This window comes from Siniperca chuatsi, linkage group LG4 (assembly GCF_020085105.1).
Source record: "Siniperca chuatsi isolate FFG_IHB_CAS linkage group LG4, ASM2008510v1, whole genome shotgun sequence".
NCBI lineage: Eukaryota > Metazoa > Chordata > Actinopteri > Centrarchiformes > Sinipercidae > Siniperca > Siniperca chuatsi.
Window position 1 is genome coordinate 31,054,353 of NC_058045.1, and position 21,800 is coordinate 31,076,152.

General features: G+C 42.6%; 3 protein-coding genes across 5 annotated transcripts in view; 1 reads left to right on the plus strand and 2 right to left on the minus strand.

The window, feature by feature from the left end:
- Nucleotides 1-3,827, minus strand: part of LOC122874986 (RNA-binding Raly-like protein) — an 86,001-nt gene extending 82,174 nt beyond the window's left edge. Inside the window, exon 1 of one of the 2 annotated variants that reach the window (XM_044193628.1) lies at nt 3,611-3,827. In XM_044193628.1, coding sequence (XP_044049563.1) covers nt 3,611-3,715 — 105 coding nt within the window. In that variant the 5' untranslated portion in view covers nt 3,716-3,827. Of the gene's footprint in view, nt 1-3,434 lie in introns of both variants that reach the window. The other variant, XM_044193629.1, reaches the window with a different exon arrangement.
- On the plus strand, nt 1,050-14,047 carry LOC122874985 (fibulin-7-like). The gene is made up of 7 exons (XM_044193626.1): nt 1,050-2,110; nt 5,851-6,004; nt 7,665-7,835; nt 7,922-8,185; nt 8,259-8,396; nt 8,487-8,622; nt 12,424-14,047. Exons 1-7 carry the CDS (start codon nt 2,021-2,023, stop codon nt 12,782-12,784), a joined length of 1,314 nt encoding a protein of 437 aa, XP_044049561.1. The 5' UTR covers nt 1,050-2,020; the 3' UTR covers nt 12,785-14,047.
- A 3,420-nt stretch (nt 14,048-17,467) lies between these two features.
- Nucleotides 17,468-21,800, minus strand: part of LOC122874437 (Golgi apparatus protein 1-like) — a 43,673-nt gene continuing 39,340 nt past the window's right edge. For both annotated transcript variants that reach the window (XM_044192307.1, XM_044192308.1), the window contains one exon: nt 17,468-20,909. In XM_044192307.1, coding sequence (XP_044048242.1) covers nt 20,742-20,909 — 168 coding nt within the window. In that variant the 3' untranslated portion in view covers nt 17,468-20,741. The remainder of the gene's footprint in view (nt 20,910-21,800) is intronic.

Consider the following 21,800-nt stretch of genomic DNA (forward strand, 5'->3'; position numbering starts at 1 on the left):
TGTTTCTGTCTGAAAAGACACACTTTTGTAAATCAGCTTTGTTTCCTGAGCTCTCAGCCTCTCATGTGGTTTTCCAGGGATCAAAGCTTCATATCGTAATTAGTGACTTCACCAACATAAATAATCATTTTCCGAAACGCAGCTCAGCCACATGTGAAGAAATGTCTGTGAAAGGACATTCTTTGGATTTCAGATTCAAACTTCAGCTGCATGTTTGGAAAAACACAAAAACTTATTTTCTGCAACACAAAGGTTCAAATGGAAGGTTGAAGCTCCACCTGGTGGACGTCAGACACACTGCGCCAATACAATCAGAGATAAATGATGACGACAATCAATCAAATCAAAGGCATCAAACTGAAGCCTTTCAAAACTTTAAGTGATATTCCACCATTATCTAATTTAAAAACCACTGTGAGGAAAATGTAACATGAGAAAATATTCAGGATCTTTCGAAGACTTTTAATGTTTAATGTCTCTGGTAAAATTCAGACTCCGAATTGTCACGTTTTGAGGTGAAGACGCAGCTTTTTGTACAAACTGAATGATGTTTTACTCCTGATCCGTCAAGAAGATGAGGCATTTTAAACTTGTACATTTCTTTAAGAAACATACTTTATGGTCTTTTTATGGTTGAAATCCTCAAAAGCGCATTCTTTCAAGGACAAACTTTGTATAAGAGCCTTATAACACGCCTACTGGGCCCTTTACTGAGTCCTCGGCTCTGGATAGTGGTCTTAATCTAGTCCTTTATGGTATATTTCTAGCGGCATGGCTCTAGTGATGTTAATGTCTGCCCACCACTTTGGTCCAGACTGAAATATCTCAACAAATATGTGTGTGATTGCCACGAAAGTTTATACAGACATTCATGTTCCACTCAGGATGAACTGTAATAACTTTGTTGATCCTCTGACTTTTCATCTAGCGCCACCAGCAGGTCCAAATTAAAAATTGTCCAATACTTTGGTTTATGACCAAATACCTGCAAAACTGATGACATTTCCCTCAGCCTCAGCTGTTGTTTGTGTTTAGTGCTAGTTAGCAAATGTTAGCATATATACTGAACTGACACGCTAAACTAAGATGGTCAGAATGCTAACATTAGCATTTAGCTCAAAGCACCACTGTACGTAAATGCAGCTTCACAGAGCTGCTAGCATGACTGCAGGCTCTTAGTCCTGTTTAGATATCATTCAGCATCAATGTGAGCAGGTACCTACACTCGCTGCACATCAAATTCAAGGAGACTTCAATGACATTCAAGGCCTTGTTTGGTGGAAAGAGTCAAACTTGTGATCCCTTTCAGTACATTCAAAACCACCACTTGTGTTTTTATATTTCATTCTCTCAATTCACAGACTTGTAATGATTTAGAAGACATTCCTATAGGAGATTATAGTGTGCGTCACTCTGCCATGAGTGAAAGTTTGGACTTGTAGCAGCTTTCAGGGTCTTTCTAACATTTCCTCCAGGATCCCTGCAGCTCTTTTTCTGGCTGGGGATAAACCAGGCGGGGCTATCAGCAGATATGGCTGCCCTGTCATTTAGGAGCCACACCACATAATCCTGCAAGACAGCAGGTTTAGGGTTTCAAAAAAAAAATCAGTGGGACTATATAGTGCATAGCTGCAATTGGAGCAGAAGGCACATTCCTGAGCCGGAGAGTGATTTTGAAACAGTCACCAAAATGTCGCTGCTTTGTTGTGCGGATGATGATTAAAAGAGGCCACAGCCAGCTGACTGCTCCTTATAATTTGAGAGTCTATTTCTGGGGATGCTGATGGATCAAAAAGGGAAAGTGTGTTCCAGATGTGGGAGCTGCTCTCCTCCTCCTCCTCCCACCTCCAAAATATATGACCGGGTGGAGGGTGGAGGGGAGGTTGTGAGTGAGTGGAGGAGAAATTTGGCAAGTGCCCTCGAAAAGAAACAGAAGGAGAGGAGATGATTTAGTTTTAGAGAAGCAGTGGAGGAGAAACAACGCTGATCTCCAGACTGCCGAGAGCTCATCACGAACAGGATGAGGATGGAGGTTTTATTTAGGATGAAGACTGTTGGGGTCGTTATGTTGGTGCTGTGTCTTCATCAGATGTCCTTTTCTTCTGCTCAGGTGAGTACAGGTGACGCTACCAACCGTTTGGAGTCATGTTACTGTGGTTGGAGTCTACAGAGTTTCTACTGAGGCAGGAAGTTTATTTTCTTAGCATCCAAAAGTTTATTACTAATGTGTTTCACACAGTCCTAATTCTGTGCTCACAATACTTCAAATATAGTAGATCAACGCAGAGGTTGGAACAGCGGTCGAAAGGATAAGAAAAAATATATATTTGTCAAAATGATCTGTAACAGAAACTTATGTTTATTATTTCTGACTTTTCTCAAATGTTTGCTGTTTTTTTGTGTGAAATGCTGGATGCCAGGCCACTAAAACCCTTTAACCCATTAAGACCTACGGCGCCCTCTAAAAAAACTTTATAAAACTTAAGGCATTGTTTGAAAACAACCTCCTAAAACCTGAAGGGTTTCTGAAAAACTAAAACCTTTATTTCTCTGCCTCTGCAGCAGATAGAAACATGGAATAAAAACCCTTTGAGAGCTTAAATATTTGGCTTTCATTGCAAACGATTGCCTTTGCCCTAATGTTCATGAACATTTGTTGTTTTTTTTAAATCAACAAACAAAAAAAGTGGCAGTGTAAAAAACAAAGTGGCTGTGTGAGAACAACTTTATATACACTGTTTTCAATAAACCAAACTGGCAGTGGTAGTGTGTGTGTGTGTGTGTGTGTATATATATATATATATATATATATATATATATATATATATATATATACACACACATACCTTAACTTAAATGCTGCTATATTGTTTTTGCTACATGCACCACATGTTCATTTGCACTACCGGACTATTTATTTCTACATATACTGCATCATCTGCACTCCAGTACTCTGTACTGAACACTGCAATAACTCATCTACTGCACTGTTAACTATTTTAATAAATTGCACTACTTAACATTCATTGCACTGCTGCTCTGCCCAGTCCAATTCATTATTGTACATATCCATCAGTATACTTTTTATAATAATGCCATCTGTATATAATGTCCATAATACCACTTGTAAAATATTTTCATAATACTGCTCCATCCTGCATTTATGCACACACTTTATATCCTGCACTTGCTTATTGCACTTCTGGTTAGACCTAAACTGCATTTCGTTGCCTCGTACTTGTACATGTGTACTTTAGTGCAATAACTATATCACAGTTTGTTCAAAGTATACACAGTTAGTGTATGTCATCCTATTGCTTTGGGCATTTTTGCTTGTCATGATTTGTTATTATTGTTTTCATCCTCCATCATGATCAGACATGAATGTGGATTGAAGGTTTCCCTTCCTTTCATGGTAACAGGTGTCCACTTACTGCTGCTTTGTTCTGCATATGAACTTGTCTCAGTCACAAGTCGCAACCACAGCACCTCGGTGAACATTTTGGAAAACACCTGTAACAGTTCCCCGTTTTCCAGTCATCTTGAAATCCTCCTCCTCCTCCTCCATGTCACCCACACACTGAGCCTTAGCTAGCGGGTCAGCACTCACATCATAATCTGGGTCTGCATCTTCTAATTCATTGTTGTTTTCGTCCTCAGAGTAACTGCTGCACTCGGCATCAGTGTCGCTCCCCTCGCTCAGGTCGGCAGCCATTCTCGCTGTCTGAACCGCAGCTTTGGGAACTTTATTTGCGGTCCACACGGAGGCTAAGAGGCTAAACACAACAACAGCGACACAAAACCCAAATAATGCATTTCACCTTCCGTGTATTTCAGCGAATCACGATGCAGTTCATCGGTCACGTGACTCGAAAAAAAGCTGACATCATCTAAAACGCGCTTACGTTGCATCCGGTCTTAAAGGGATATACACGCAAATGTTGCATCCGGTTTTAATGTTAAATGAAACAATCTGAGAAGGAAAAATATCACATTTACACAAATATAATGATAAAGATCTGATTTTAGACTACTCTTTGCCTTTAGGTTGCTCTTGTATGATGTGATCTTATAAATGATTCTTAATGGCAATTTCATTTTTAATTTTATAGTTGCATTTTTGTTTAATTCTGATCTTGTGACATATTTTGTGATATCTGTTTTATGTTGTTGGTTTCTACCTCATTGTTGCTGCCTGTCTTGGCCAGGAAACTCTTGAAAAATAGATTTTTTTTTTTAGGTTCTAAGCTTTCCCTGTTAAATAAAAGGGTAAATAAAAACTAAATAAAACAATTTAAAATGTGTATAAAAGTTTAAAAAGGTCACAGAAATTCATCAGAACATTTTTATTGGACCTTTATTTTATTTTTCTCAATAAATACAGTTGGAATAGAGGAAATATTATTATAAGTTATGACTTTTTACTAGAGTGGCTGCTACCAGCTGATGAACAGTATGTTAAGAGGATGGGATCACTGAAGGGACAAAAATCTAAAATTTTCTGCTAGTTTTTGTTCACATTTGCCTCGTGATGATCACGAACAGGCAGTTTGTACAACATGTGCCACACAAATTAAATACAAAACAACTAAATTAATGTATTTTGATTTTAGATAATTGTGGTAAGTGCTTATTGCACTTCTGGTTAGACCTAAACTGCATTTCGTTGCCATTTTAATTAACTTGGTAATATTGGGGTTTTTTTTATATAGCCTACACAATATCTATAAACCTTGAAAATGGAGACTGAATCTGAAAGTAACCGAGTTGCAAGTTTAATTAGAAATCTTAATTACGTTCATGATGACAGTTTTAACGAGGTAACTACTGACCAGGGTTATTCGTGTCCTAAAGTTTACATCACTTTGTTTTATTTTTGAAACTTTAGTTCATTTCTTCTCTAGGTTTCATGTGAAATGTCTTTGAATAATCACAGCAGAAACTAAAACGCTGAACTAAACTGAAATTACAATCAATTTAATTTAACTTTATTTAATTTCATTAATTTTAAGTTTCTTTTTTTTCCTTTTCTTTTTTGTAATCGGATGTTTTTGAATGTCCTGTCAGTGCGGTCCAACGTGTTGAACTCAAGTTCACCACCGACTTCCTGCCTGGAACCAACCGCAGAGAAACGCCTCCAAACACCAAACACTCAAACCCCGAGGTTCATCACGTGGCAGCGGCGTCGTGTTGTTTTGTTTTAGCCGTCAGCTGGAGGTCAGCGGGGTTCAGGTCCAATTTTCACCCAGGTGTTACTGCTGCAGGCCGCGGCTCTGAAAACCTCACCTCTATGTAGAGACCTCACACCTGAAACACTGCAGACTGGAGACAGACTGCTGTGGTCTTCTTCTTAGATAACTGGACAGAGGTAGACAGTGTGGGGAAAGATTTTCCTCCTCACTAAGACACGAGATTAACAAGTTTCTTTATGGTAAACAAGGAAATTTGTAGTTTTGGGGGAAACTATGAAGGACATTTATTGATTATGTATCTTTAAGCAACTGTATAGCATTTTCCAAATATGTTTATTGACATCTTCCCCACAGTCAGTTGAGAAGATGGACAGAGGACATGTTTAGCCTAGCTTAGCACAAAGACTAGAAGCAGGGGGAAACTGCTAGCCTAGCCTAAAAAAACTACACCTTCCAACAACTCCAAAGCTGTCTGATTTACATTTTGTTTAAACTTCTTCCTTAAATATATCAATATTCTCCATGAATTACCATTCAAAACACTGCCAAAACTGTTAGCTATGCTAACTGGCAAGATGCAACTTGTTCACGTTACTCTTGCTCTTTTGGATTCCCGTGTCAGAGTCTGTCCTCTAACCTGTCCTCGTCCCGTCCACAGGAGTGTCCATCCACCCACGACCTGCTGAACTCGCTGAGGCAGGTGGAGAAGATGTTGGCGGTCCATGAGGCGTCGTACCAGCAGGGTCTGCGCTCCCTCAGGAAGAAGATGAGCGCCCTGCACAACAGCACCATGGCCATCTTTAAGGCCAGCGGTGAGAAATAACTCTTTGTGTCGCGGTTTATCCTGCTGTAACAGAAGAAGGTGGAGATATTATGTTCACCTGGGATCATCTCAGTGACCTGTACAGATGAAAGGAGCGCAGACTGTTGCAGTAAAGTTTATGGCCACCAGTGGCAGCACTGAGCGCAATGCTGCTGAGAAACACTCTAATTAGAGAGCGAGGAGGAAATTATCCGCCATCTTAGATTTTACACCGATTGTATTTACTTAGAAGGAAACTGCCTTAACTCCATCCAGACAATTTGTGTTTTTGTTTCATTACACATTCCTGACGTTCACTTTTTTGGGGGCTTTTTACATGCTCGCCTACGCCTGCGACGCTTCCTGCAAAACGAATCTGCGTGACGCAAATGTCTGAATTTTGCTGCACATTAATTATTGTTCGCTATAAAATTTAAATGCAAAATATTGACATGTTTTCATGCACGTTTGCACGCAGCACCATGAAAGTCTTTACACAGGAGCTGGACTTTGGATGGAGTGCTCAGCACATGTACAGTACAAATGAATCAAATCTGAACTGAGTGTATTACTATTGTCACTGACCGAATCGGTAGCTTTTAGCAGTGAAGCTTCATTCACTGGTGACTGGAAGCTCAGTTTTCAGCTCAGTCTATTGGGAAAACAAACAATAAGCCAAGTAAAGACCCTAATCTATGTATTTTGACACAGAGGAAGGCAGTTACAGCATCCTTCATCAAGTCTTCCTGCTACGATCATGATTTTAAGGTGGTGTTGTTCATTTCTGGGAATGGGAATACGCTTTTCATTCATTTCACGTCATTTTCAGGTTATGCTGCGGACACCTGTCGTCATGCTGGTTACACATGAGCCAGGTTTCCATCCAAATGTAGCGCAAATTTAAACGTAATTTCGAGAAAATCTGCAAAGGAAAATGCGAATGAATGCGCGCCTCCATCCACCGCTGTTCTGCTGGTTGGTTCGTGGAGGTAAACAGGTGCTGGAGCTGATCCTCCAGCCGCTGCCATTAAACCGTCGCAGAAGAAGAGGACGCAGCGAGACGACGTCATTAAAAGAGCTCCAGTGGAAGCTCAGACGATGGGAAACCATGTGGGAAACATGACGCTTCTGTTGGTTTCATGTGTTAAGGTGAGGAAGGTTACAGCCTCCTCATCGCTCCACACACATCCGATGCTTTCAGCTCTTCACTTTAAGTCACGTGCTTCATCATTTATTCACCAAGTCTGTTTCCATTTGGTTTTCATCCACACACCAACTTTTCCTCCTCAGCCAAGTGTAAAAACTTTTTTTTTTAAATGTTTTTATTTGCAACGTTTCTACTCAGTTTTATTTAAGCGCAAATTGAAAATGTGCATAAAAACAGGTGGATGGAAACCGACCTCGTGAAGGCCAACGAGGTCCAAGTTGAAAGTGACAACATCCACGAGGACACTTCCACTGATCGTGTGTAGAGCCTTCCAGTACATCTTTCATACATGTCAAACCTGTAGTTGTTCTCGCAGAAAACAGACCAGAATGCAGCTGCAAGACCGACTGGGGTTTCTATATGAAATGAATCCCAGACTGATACTGGATCAAAGTTTTAGATAACCAGAGGGGCAATCCTTTAAGTTCAGAAGGTAAATGAACACGTCTCTATCTGTTCCCAGCATCCTGCCCCAAACCAGAACCCCCCGCTCACGGCCGCAGACTGGGCAGGGTGTTTGGCGTCAGACACGAGATCCACTTCCTGTGCAAGCCAGGCTACGAGCTGATTGGCCCACGGACCCGAGTGTGCCTGGAGTCTCTGAAGTGGAGCGGCCAGCAGCCAATGTGCAGACGTAAGTACTGATACTGGACCACGAGCGTAATACTGGTTCAGAACCAGTAGTTCTCTTAACGTCTTGTTTTGTTTTTTTCTTTTCAGGCCTCAACATCACCGGCAACTCCCTGGCCTCCTTCTCTCCCGATGCTCCTTCCTCTTCCCTCCCTGTCTCTGCTGCTCTGTCAGCATCCTCCTCCTCTTCCTCTTCAGCATCACCACCTCCTCCCGTCTCCTCTTCATCACCCACGTCTTCACCCCCCTCCTCCTCTGTCCGTCCGTCTCACTGCACTCACTTCCTGGGCTCCACCCGCTGCACCTGCGACGTGGGTTTCACCATATCAGGCCGCGACAATAACATCTGCACAGGTAACAAATGTTTCTTACCAATAACTGTTTTGGTTTTTAATAACTTCTACTAACGATCCTGTCTGCGTTTCAGATATCGATGAGTGTCGTCTGTTTCCTCTCGGTCAGCCCGGCCGGCTCTGCGTCCATCAGTGTGTAAACACTCCCGGCAGCTTCCACTGCTTCTGTCCAGCCGGCTACGAGCTCGCCAGAGACGGCCGCAGCTGCGCAGGTCAGAGGTCAAAGGTCAAAGGTCATCCCATCGGTTAGGGGAAACGTTTAGAGACGTGTGTAACTCTCGCCTCTGTCCTTCCGTGTTCAGACATCGACGAGTGTGAAAACCGCATGCACAACTGCACAGCAGACCAGGTGTGTGTGAACACCTACGGAGGTTTCCAGTGTGTGACGGTGGAGTGCCCTCACGTGAAAAACGCCACGTACATCAAGACGTCACCAATGTAAGAGCACACCTCCAACCTCCTGCTGATAGCTTTCCCTCTCAGCTGGTCATTTCTGACCTTTTCTGCCAGAGGACTGTTTGTGTCAGTTATTCTGTGACAAGTCCAAAAAAAAAAAAAAAAACAGTTTTAAATTAACTAGCCCTGATCCAGGACTGTCACAATACTGGACTGAGGCATGCTGACAACGACAATGCTAACATGCTGATGTTTAGCAGGTATAATATTTACCATGTCCACCATCTTAGTTTAGCGTGTTAGCATGCTAACATGTACTAATTAGCACCAAGCACAAAGCGCAGCTGAGGCTGATGGAGTGAGGATAACAGGTGTATCTGTTGACCGCATCACACGGCCAATGCAGTCGAAAGGCTACTAGCTAAATGACGGGCAAAAGAACAGGTGTACAAGTGTGTTGAAGTATAATCACCTACTGATGGCAGCAAGAACACAGTTGTTTAAGTTACTAATTGAGCGTCCTCCTGTTCTCAAGAGTTTGGACTCCTGAATTCAACTTTCCAAGTTCGAACTCCCAAAGATGTTCCATGTTAAACTTGATGTACTCTGTATTGAGAAAAGCCTGGTGCTTTATGTCATAATCATGTTGGAACCATAAAATAACAAGACTAAGAGTCTGCAGCCACGCTAGCGGCTCTACGAGGCTGTACTTAGGCACCATGGTGCTTTGAGCTAAATGCTAACGTCGGCATGCTAACATGCTCATAATCACAACGCTAACATGCTGATAAACAGGTTCGATGTTTACCACGTTCACCATCTTAGTTTAGCGTGTTAGCATGCTAACATGTGCTAATTAGCACTAAACACAGAGTGCAGCAGAGGCTGATGGGAACGTCATTAGCTCTGCAGGTATTTGGTCATAAACCAAAGTGTTTTGTGTGACGCATTAACATGTTGACCTGCTGGTGGCGCTAGATGAAAATTCAGAGGATCACCAACGTTATTACAATTCATCCTGAGGGGAGCATGAATGTCTGAACCCCATTTCATTGCAATCTACACAATAGTTGTTGAGATATTTCACTCAAAATGTGAACCTCATGATGGCCCTAGAGGAAAGGTCAAGGGATCACAAACATTATTAGGACTCATCCTCTGGGAACCACGATCATCTGTACGAAAAAGGCGATACACGTAGTCGATGCTGAGATATTTTGGTTTGGACTAACCAATCGTCATTGCCATCCCAAGAGCCAGCCGCTAGCATGGCTGAAATCCCTAACCAGCCATGGTAATCAGAGTTTTAGCACTTTGCTAATGCTTTGCATTTATCCTCCAAGTATACAAAGCTAAGCTAGTTAACGTCCAACTTCAGCTCACTGTTAACTGCACAGAAACTCAATTTTAAGCTCTCTGAATGAATGGTTTTTCTTTAGACAGTGTGACTCAACAGTTTGAGCTTGAATTGCCCTAATCACCTCTCAAGAGCACAATGAAACTGCAAACAAAGCAAGTGGAGAAGGAATGAAAACCATAAACCTTCTCACCTCAGAAGACAAAGACAAATGAAATGTAAATGACAGGGACGGCGATGGAGAGAGATTTGAAAACAATGAGTTTTACCTCCACGTCGCCCCACTTCCTTTCTCCACCCGACATTTAGCCTCTCTCGTCTAACAGCAGCTGGGCTGAGAGTCAGACTGAGGTTTGGCTTCAGACGCCCTGCTGGGGTTTCCGGGCTCCACTCAGCTGATGGCGGTCGAGAGGCGTGAAACATGTTTATGGCAGCGCACAGGAACTAAACGTGTTTACCAAAGTGATTTATTCCTACAGCTGAATCATAATTGCGTGTTTCAGTAATGCAGGGAGGACAGTGTGGTGGTGGACAGACTCTCCAGGGGGGCGTCTCTACCACATGCAGGGTGAGCTTTAGGTTAGGCGTTATATGTCTGCCAGAGAGGATCTCCGGGTGTGACTTAGGTCAAAAATAAAATTAGGTAGTGTCTTGGTTAGGACAGTTAAAAGCTGCTTATTAAAGATTTAAAAACAAAAGGCAGTTTGACATTCAGGACCAGAACAAAAAGCCCTGAGGGGTCAGAGCACCCTCTTCCTTGGGTTCATCGGAAATGTGGTCTTTACTTTGAGTGACGAGCAACACGATAACCTTGAAGTTTGGGGTGCAGCTCAAAATGCAGCCAGCAAACTTTTGTCTACGCAGGTACCCGGTAAACACAACCACGAGCACGTGTTCGGGTCCCTTTTGGAGAACAGCAGGCTCTTTAAAACAAAGTATGCGAGCGGGGAGACGATGATTTGTTCAGAGTCGCTCAGGGATCTGGTTTGATTCGATCACTCTAAAATGGGCACGACTAAACAAGCGTGGAGTCTCTGGAGAGCTACGAGGATTCAAAGCTGTGGAGGAGACGGGATGTGGACGAGGAGGAGGAGGAAGAGGAAGAATAGATGAATCAATTCCAGCTACTTAGACCACAACCACAGCTGTTTGGAGATGTGAATAAAGTTTTTGCTGACTGACCTCCAACCTGTGACATCGCTCTGCTAGAAGATACAACCCTCGAACGACCCAGCCAGCTTCATGTGATGGGATTATTATTGTATATGATGCATTAGCAGGCTGCAGCAAATCACATTCAATTGGATAAATGCATGCATGTGCCGCTGAGCGCAGCATGAGCCATCAAAATTATTAAAACCTTTTACAGGAAGTGTAAAAGTGTCTTTTTGGACAACAGAGCAATTAACACAGGGACACAGGATGAGAACCTGAAACAAAAAACAACTGGCTCACATTACTGAAGGAGCCAGGGAGGTGTCACTGAGAAAAATATAAATAAATTGTGTGCAGGATTGAATAATTCATGGTCCCGACGCAGCATCACTTCATGCCGTTAGTCTTGTCTTGTGTGTACCCTTCACACTCTCGCTTGGATTTAATACAGTTTTATTTTGACCTTGGACTGACGTCGTGATGTGGATACACTTTGGGTTTTGGTTATTAAACACAACGTTGTGTTATCTGTTTCACTGTAAAACCTTTGATGATGATATTATACTGTACTATCATCATCAACCGGTAAACCCACTTGGTACTTCACACTTATTTTATCTTATACTTATACCCACCTGGTTCTTAATTTATTTTCTGACCTGTTTTTATAGTTTTATAGTGTATTGTATTATATTTTTGCTAGTACTTTCTCCTGTGTGCACTGACGTAAAGGCGAGCTGCTGGAACAAAGAGTTTCCCTTCGGGGATCAATAAGTCAGCCAGTCAATAAAATAAATAAATAAATAAAAATGTCTGTTTTAAACTTTCAGCTGACTGAATGCGCCGCGCGAAAGGCCTTTGTTGCGCTCTGCAAGAGGGGAGGAGGCAAAATACATAACATGATTTTAAAACGTGAGCACAAACGAGTAAAATCGTGAGCACAGGTCATTAATTCGAGGAGCACATTGTGGGTTTTAGACAACAGCTGAAAAAAGATGACATTGAAAAAAGTTCATGGGCTGAGGTGGACGTGAATGTCTGTACCAAATTTCATTGCAATCCATCCAATTTATTAGAATTCATCCTCTGGGAACCATGATAATCTGTACAAAATGTTATGGCGATGCCTGTGGCAGTTGTTGAGATATTGTACTTTGGATTTAAGTAATGCATTGCTAACAAACGAACCGCTGGTCAACATGAAGTGCTGTTGTAGAAACTCATTCGTACGTGTTAGAACGCCGACAGCAAACCTCAGGAACGTGTCGATGAACCTGGAGGCGAGACTGCATTGAGTTCAGGAAGTGACTGCACCCACTTTGTTTCCCCAGGCGCTGTGAGAGGAACCCGTGCATGCTGGGAGACAAGGGATGCACTCAGGCGCCAAACTCCATCTCCTTCCACTTCCTGTCTGTGGTGTCTAACATGTCAGCCCCCCGCGTCCTCTTCCGGGTGTCGGCGGCCCGTGTGCTGGGCGACACGCTGCGTTTCGGCCTGGCGGGCGGACGTGGGCGGGGCCACTTCAGCGTGCAGCGCTCGGGCCGGCAAACCGGCACCCTCCTCCTGGTGACGCCCATCAAGGGTCCTGCCACTCTGGAGGCTGAGGTGGAGATGAGCGAGCTGGAGCGCCACTCCCTGCTGGGGCGCTACCTCACCAAGGTCACCCTGTTCGTCTCTCCGTACGAGTTTTAAGGGGACGATAGATGGGGGGGTTTGGTGCCAATTATTGACTCAGTTATACAAGTTTACCCAAACAGAAAGAGCCTAACGAACTTTTACAGTCCAACTGAAATCACAAACGTCATCATTTTTAGAAGTTAATCAAGTCAAAGGGATTTTTTTTAATTTATTGTTGATATTTTTTATTATTGAGAGGCAGAAAAAAGGTCTTCGTAAAAACATCAGAAATGCTCTGAGTGGGCGGAGGGGAGGGGGGCGATGTACATTGTTGATTGACAGTAGCTGCAGTTTGTGGGCTGTCATAAGTGGGAATTGATTTTGAAGATGGTTATGTTATGAATGCAGGGCAGGAAGCAGAACCTCATACGGGGGCAAACCGCTTGAGTGTTTTTGTAGGTGACTTACTGCATCTGTTAAACTTCTTTAAAAAAACGATGTATTCTGTATATAAATGTAGCCATGTTCACTGGTCAGGAGAACTGGAGTCTGTTGCTGTTTTACTCGTGCAGAACAGACTAAAGGCAACTGATGTCGTCGTGCTGATCAGAAAACACTTACACGTGTCGTTGTAGAGGGCATGGACAAACTATGTCGTTTAGATTGGAGGACTCGTTGATGATTTGATCTGTATCTCATCGTTATGAAATGAAGATCTCGTGTTTATTATTTATCGGAATTACAAGAAATCGTTTCCATTTTTTTGGTGACTGCAGTAAACTTCCGTACTGTTGGAATCCACTGCGCTCGCATGTATTCGAGGTGTTTTACAGCCGACTATGAACATTTTCCCCACTTTCACATGTGTGATACTACAGTGTGGGCTAATGATTATTTTATTATTCCTCCGATGCATCATCATGACAGTCAGGTCACAGAGCTAAGCATCGGTTTATCGTCTTTTCAAAACGATCTAAAGATCACTTTGAGCAGCCATCTTTGTTTGGAAACAAAGAGTCACAACTTGGGAAACGTGTTAAACACCTTTTTTAATTTTTATTCTGCAGCAGATTGGATATGTTTTAATGCAGATGGTTAGGAGTCTAACAGTAAGAGTTTCGAAAAGGTCGTCAGGGATCTAAAGAGATGCTCGGCTCTGAGTCGAATGCAGTAATAATGCATGAGAGGAGCACACTGGGGCTGCAGTATGAGTCAGTATGTTTGCTCTTTGAGTTGAAAATGGAAGATTTGTTGATATTCTGTTACTGTATTTTGTCTTTATTCTGATTATATTGCTAAAATTACTCTGTTCAACACATAATAAACATGTTTACTCGACACTGTGTCATGTGCAGGTTTGATGTCTGTTCTGTTAGAAGCTGTAAATCATCAAGGAAGGGATTTTTTTTTTAGATGTTTTGAGACATTTGAGTCGTAAGCTGTAGTTTTGTTCTGTGGACGCTGCGAGGTCAACGTGTTTCGGACTGAAGAATTTAACACGGATCTGTCAGACAGCCTGAAGCCTCCACAGACCAGACAGAACACACACACAAAACATGCAGTCATATATGCTCATACTGTACGTCTGCAGACATATTCTCACGCACAAGACAGAAAACACACAAACGTATGCCGACACGAAGACGACACGCAGGCAAACAGAGATACACAAACTCATACATGAGTGTGCGATCCAGACTGTGACGTCAGCCCTGCTCACTTTAAATATTCACACGTGTGTGAGGATTTATAGAAATATTCATAGAAATGCCTGAACTAAATTCAAACAGAAACAAGCTAATCATAAAAATCACATCGCATCCTGACAGTCAGCTGGTTAACTGCTGTCACTTTTGAGGCTTTGGCATCGGGAGCCTAATCTCTTGCTTGTGACTTCCTAACTGTTACCAGGAATATTAAAGTGGTTCATTAAAATCATAAGACCGAGGTCCGACTGACCGGCCGGCCAACGCTACCTCATAGAGCCGCACTGCTCGCGTGGCTAAAAGCATGCAGATAGTTTTGGTATTAAGTGTCCTGGTTTCGAGATGGCATCTGATTCTCAGAGTTCTGCTTCCACCCCAGTACAGTGGAGGTGAATTGCAGTTTGTTTGTGCTGAAAAAAAAAAAAAAATCACATTTAAATAATTCAGCAGCAATGTCTCTTTCCAGAAACACTGTCGCCTTTACTTTGGCTCATCCGCAGAACACACTGCCAACTGAGTTTTGTTGGGATGACTTTTTAAACTTTCTGCAAACAGATAAACCATCAGAGTGACGTAGTGTAGAAACAGCCGATTAATCAGTTTCCTTTGGGAAAACAAAAACAACGTACATTTTGATGATCAAATTGTTTAAATTATCTGTAAAGCAAAGATGCTAAACCTTCTCTGGTTCCAGCTTCTCATATGTGAGGGTTTATTTAGTATCTTATACGATTGTGAATTGAATCTCTTTGTGTTTTGGACTGTGGGTCGGACAAAAAAACAAACATCTGAAGACGTCACTTTGAGCTCGGAGAACATTTTCCACCGTTTTCTGACATTTTATAGCCTAAACTTTAACATTAACTTTAATGAAATGATGAAAATTATTTCCCGCAACAGTCCCGTGAAGCATCAAGTCACGCGTTACATTTGTCAAATCATCATGTGATAACGCAGGTAAAACTAACGACTGATTCCTGCCAGTGTCGTGGCGTTAAATAAAATAAGAGCAGACACGACAGGCCAAGTTTTGAGTACAAGATCATTTTCATGTCTAATATACTGAAACCACCGGCTGCAGGAAGGAAGACTACATATAAAAACAAACTGTAACAACGGTGCAACGTAAAGTGCACTGCATGTGATTTGTAGCCAACAGGCTCAAACGTTCAAAACCACAGACATGTCCTTTAATTCATTCAGAGGAAACATTTCGGGGTGTCAGAGGATGAAGGAAGTCTGGATTTATTCATGTTTCCATGGTTACAGTTGTATTACAGCGTAGTGCACAGCTGAGTTTCTAAAGTTAGACCTAGACGAGGATGAACCCACAACAGCATTATTGTAATTGTCTGCACGTTGTGTTTTGTTGCCACTGACTGACGAGTTCTGGTCTGGTAATCAGACCGAATGCCTTTTTGCTTCGTCTTTCAGAAAGACAGATGCTCAGCTCGCTTGAGTCGCCAAAAAAAACTGGAGCCGTGGACAGGAATTCAAAAGGTCTGGAAACAAGTTTAGAGGCTTTCAAGGATTTCACCAGAATCTGCTCCACAGATCCCAAAACTGGTTTTAAAATAAGAGCTCTCTCTCTACCTAATGAAAAAACCTTTTCGATGGAGCGTTTGAATTTACATTGTCTGGAATTCCTCTTTACAGTCCGAATTACATTTTAAAGGGCTTTGCCGATCATGTTATAAAATACAGCTGCACAACACCACATACCAAAAACGTACTTTTATCAAAACCCCAGTTTCTTAAAGGGGAACTCCACGTATTTACACATCAGTGTGTTTCCAGGTAGTTCTGCTGCATCTGTTTTAATAGTATAAAGCCTTCAGTGTCTCCAGAGGGAGCTGTGTGGAGTCTGATAAATGTCCTCAGGTGATGTCACTTGAGTCGGCGTCGGTCGGGGCTGAAGACTACAAGTTTGAAGATGAAACAAATGTGTTGGTGTGGAGTTAGAAAGAGGTGAGCTCACCAGACCTCTGCAGCTGCTGCTCGTCTCTGCTGCAGGCTCCAGGCTGCATTAGCCGCTACTAGCATAACACGCCTGAATCTCTGACTGAACTGTCAGGGGTTGCGTTGCATTGTGGGTAATGTAGGAACCAAGCTTTGACAAGGAAGAAGAATCCTAGCAATTAAAAAAAAAAAAAAAACGGTATCTCTGGTTCTGCTGCATCGATTTTGATCATTTTCTGTCCATCGTGACAAGTCGCTTAACTTCCTGGAAGATATTTTTAAAGGATAATTCTGGTTTATCACAATATGGGTGTCATTTCTATTCTAATTTTTTGCCATCTTTCCACTTAGTAACAATAACATTGTACTCACCAAGTCAGTTGTTGAGATCTGGCAACATCCTTAACCGAGTCAAATTAACCTACAAAATTTGTTGTAATAAACCACAATGGTCTTTTAAAAGATGGGATCACTCATCATTTTTCAACAAATCCCACGAAGCCCAAAACCCAACAATGTGTCAGTCCGTCTCTCAATACTTTGACTTCCTGTCTGTGGCTCTCAGCTCCGAGCCCATTGGTTCCTACTGAAGATATAAATCTTTAAAAACATCTAACAAATATATATTTTCATGTTTAAAAAGGCTCAGTAATTTCCTAAAACAGCTGCTCGCTGTAGTTTTTATCAGACCAACAGGAGGAAACAGTGCATTTGTTGGGGACTATTTCCAGCGGCGGATGAATCCACATGTGGTGCTGTAGTGAGTGTTTGCGGCAGCAGGACGGTGTGTGTGGGGCTGAGTCAGAATAAACTACAGTGTGTGTGTTCATGGTGATGAAGGAACATGTCACCCAGTGCAGCAGAGCGGCTCACTGATGTGTTTTAATAGTTTCTGGACAACAATGGAGGAAGAAGATCCATCAGCTGTGATTCTCACACACACACACACACACACACACACACACACACACACACACACACACAGATTCATTCATTCATCGTTGGTTTGGGTTTTTTCATGGGATTTGTTGAAAATAAGAAATATTGATAGAATAATAATAGGCTTTTGTAATAAACAGACCGGACAACAGAATAGAAACCTTGCAGACTATTATTATTAACAAACTGTCCAATTTTCATCTGTACAGAACAACAAAAAGAAACCAAAAAAAAGAAAAAGTGGACAGGGAAAAAAATCAATCAGATGATCAGGAGCCCAATGGATTCAGACACAAAACGTTGTTTACAAAAAGATCTTTATCATCACAAACTTAAAATCTAAGTGTTCTAGTCATCATCGCTCGGGACAGCGAAAACAGCGAGGAACCGACCGGAGATCGCACAGCATCCTGTGGGCAACACACACACACACACACACACACACACAGACACGTCATCCAGCACGCACGCACACACACACACACACACACACACACACACGCGCTCCTCTGCTGGGTGCTGCAGGGGGTTCTGGGATGTTCTGTACAGCGGGATCCCTCGGTGGGACGGTGAGTAGGCACGCTTTGATAAAACCGACGTCAGATGGAGAAGAAAAAAAAAAAAGAAGGCAATTCAACGAATCAGGACGTCTCATTTACAAGCGGGGAGGGCAGCGCTCACCACAGCAAGCTTCGACAATCAGAAAAGAAATAAAGAGTACAGGCTAAGTGCACGGTACGTAGTTTACAGTATGTCATCACTCAGTATAGTACACATGTACACATGCTCGGCTCGAGCTGGGAGAGAGGAGAGATTCTCATTTAGTGTTTTACAGACACACCGAGTGGCATCGGGACCTTCTCAAGCAAGACTTCTTTCTGTCTTCCAACCGAGACCAAAAAGCTCGACAACACCGCGCGATTAAACCGGAAACCTGGACCGCCTCTTCCTCCTCCGGCACTAACCTGCAGGCTGAGCAGATCCAGAAACAGTTCGGCCGTTTCCTTCGGTAATTACACAAATCCGACACCTGAGTCAGCGCTATGCACTGAAGAAGACCGTGACATGCAGTCCAAGCACCCAAAAAGCTAGTAAGTGGACCTTTGAGCTTTAACTTTGTTTGCATGTTTCTGGTTATTTTCTTGGATTTGTGCGTGTTTCTCTTTCCTCTGCTCATATCCAAGATCATTTCCTCGGCACCGATGCGACAAAGCAGAGACAAACCACAAAGAGTTGATATTGTGATATGAAACAACATGAGATCATGTTGAATTTCAACTGACAGCCTTCAAACCAGGCTAACCGAAAGCACGCTCAATATCACGCTAAAGCGCGCGTCTTCGAAGGCTGCGTCACACTTGAATTAAACTGTTTTCTGAACTTGTCCAACAGTTGTAGCTCCGCGAAATGAACCCCGAATCCTCTTCGGTCTTCACGTCCACGTCACTGATCAGGTATGAAAGCACCAGTGGTCAACCCCTGAAGTATCATCACATTAAAGATATCGACGTACGGCCTCGTCACCGTCGCCCTACTCGTCTCTTCTGATCTCAGATTACGTGGACTTATCGTTCTGTCTGATGCGGAACAGAGCGTCATTAATGATCAGTCACTAAAGTATTCAGGACGCCATGTTTAACAGCCGCTCCAGTTCTTCAAAAAGTTGATTTATAACGTGCCGCTGTCTTCAGCGTCGCCACGGCAGAAATCTGAGTCACTGCCTACCGGAGAGGCGTTCGCTGCCATACGTGAAACACCTGCCAGCTGGTCGATGCCCAGAGGAGGCCAAACCGTCGCCGGCTGCACCCTCCCCCATATCCTCCCCTCTCCCTCCTCCCCCCCCATGCAGGAAGGAGGGATGCTAGCTTGCTAGAGAAAAGGCAACCAGAGAACATTCAAATCATAGGGAAGAAAAAAAAAAACCTTTGACCATTAGTAAACAAATAAATAAGGCTATGACAAAACAATATATATATATTTATAGATATAAAAAAAAGAACAAAAAATGTGCAGTGATTCCAGTATCATCTTTACACAAAAATGTTCACATCTCTATAATAATCTAGAATCTTTTCATTTCTTTATTCTGTTTTTTTCTTTTCCTGCGTTGCTCTCAGCTTCTCTGCACCAACCAGCACGATACCAACAGCCGCTCTGCCAGTTCACGACTGGATGAAAATTAACAAAAAAGAAGAGCCAGTTCGCCCATTCTGTCTGCTCCACCCAGGCCCGGATCAGACTGGGATCACCCCCGACTCTGCGTCCCGGCATGGCGGAAACCAGCCACAGCATTTCCAGACGGCGTGCGCGATGTCAAGCAAACGTCCCAACCAGCTGCTGAAACGGTGAAAGCGGCTAAGCTGGGAGCAGCAGGTGGACGTGGTGCATTTATGGCACAGTTTGGCTGGGGGAAAAGAAAAACAATATAAAAAAACAAAACAAAAACAAAAAAAAAAATCGGACTGCATTAGACGAGAGCTGAGGTTGCCAGGTCTGCCGTTTCAAAAAAATAAAAAATAAAATAAAAAAAATAACCACAAATAATTCCTGTTGTAGGAAGAGCTTTGAGCGAGCCGGCTGAGTGTTCGTGATGTGCACCCCCAATCTCATCGGTGGAGGGCTGGCTGGTTGGCACCGCCCGCCTGGCAGTCCCATGGCGATAAAATCTAACTAACACACATCAGCAAAAAAAAAAAAAGGAGGATATATCCAGAGCCAAACAATCCCCGAAAACTGTTTAGCAGGAGGACAAACTAGAACAATATGGTGGCAGAAAGACGATCACACACACACACACACTGTAGTCATTAAAATACTGGACTCATTAATCTGCTCTATACATGAGCATTCCCACTTTCTACACATTTACACTTAATGATTTCATTCTCCTCCCTCGCCCCCATATCTTAACCTCTGACCCCCATATCACCACAACCCCCACCCCCACCCCCTTCCTCACCCGCCACCCCACAGCAAAGGCAGGTGGGGGGGTAAAAAAGCGAAGTAATACTGCATCAGGTGAGTGCGGGGTAAAACTGCAGGAAGACCCGGTGCTCTGTATAGAAGCTCAGGAAGAGAAGAAGAAAAAAAGATGATGAATAAGAAGAGGCGGCAGTGGGCGTGGCCTCCTGGAGAGTGGGTGGGGCTCATGTAGCAGAAGAGCGGGTGAGTCACTGATCAAGCCCACTTTAGCCTGCAGGGTTGTGGGTAATGTCATTCCAGCGATGGAAGAAGAGGTGAAAAACAAGCCTGGAGGGGCGTTTGTAAATCAAGTGGGGTGGAGTACTGAAGGGGTGAATCGGGGGAGGCAGGTGGAGTTTTGGTGGGCGTAAAGTAAAGGGGCTAAATAGGGGTGGGGGGGTGGGTAGTTCTGTTTAGCGGTGGTCATTTCTCCTGTGGGTGTGTTCTGACCCCGGGGTGGGCGGGGTCTACCTGTCCTTCAGCTCCTGAGTGACGCGTTTGGTGAATCTGCCGCAGAGCAGCCCCATCAGGAAGAGCAGCGACACCCCCGCACCAATCATAGTCAGGATATAGTTCTTGGATGGCGAGGTCATCACCTGCATGGCCAGGTCTGAGAAACCGTCAGCAGGAGCCACCTGACAGGAAGTGAGGACAGGACAGTGTGAGCTCAGCTGGGTTCACTTCAGTCTACTTCATGCAGCTCATTTAATGAATTCCAAAATAAAAGCCCCTTTAAAAAAAACAAACAGATTTCATACAGCTTGTTAACTCAATTTCAAATTAAAAGCCAATTTAAAACCGATTTTATGCAGCACAAATCAATAAAAAAAGCTCCCTTTAAACTCATTACATATAAAAACATAAAAGCCCCTTAGACAAATGTTTTATTGCTCGTTATTCAAACAGATTTAATGCAGCTCGTTGACTCATTTAAATGAAATGCCAACTTACAACTGATTTGATACAGCTCATTAATTTCAAAGTACAACATTTTAAACTGGATTTTAACTCATCCCATTAATAATAAATAAAACCGATGCACGAACAGTACCGAGAAAAAAAGTGTAGGTAAAGCAACTTTTACCAATTTTAATGTTAAAGTTTTGTCATTTGTCATAAAGCTTTGCATTAGAGGACAAAACATGTCTGAGTCAAATAACTGCTATAAAAATATTAAAATATTACATATTTATTTTCTACTTTCACTGAGTTAATTTTTTAACCCACATCAGTCCTGATCATAACTTAAATATTCATTCATTTTCAGGATTTTAACCCTTTAATTGCCAACTTGTTTACATGATGCCACTGTTTTTTTTTTTTGAAAAACTAAAAATGTAATATTTTCCATATACTAAATGTAAACTGGATTTTTTTTTTTGGGAATTATCACAACCTGGGATATGTCAATGATTAACAACACTGATTTTTATGCATTATTATTTTTTGTGCAGTGTCAGATATTAGAGGATAAAAAATAAAATAAAAAATGTTTTCCTTTTACCGAGTCCTCCTCCGTTTCCTCA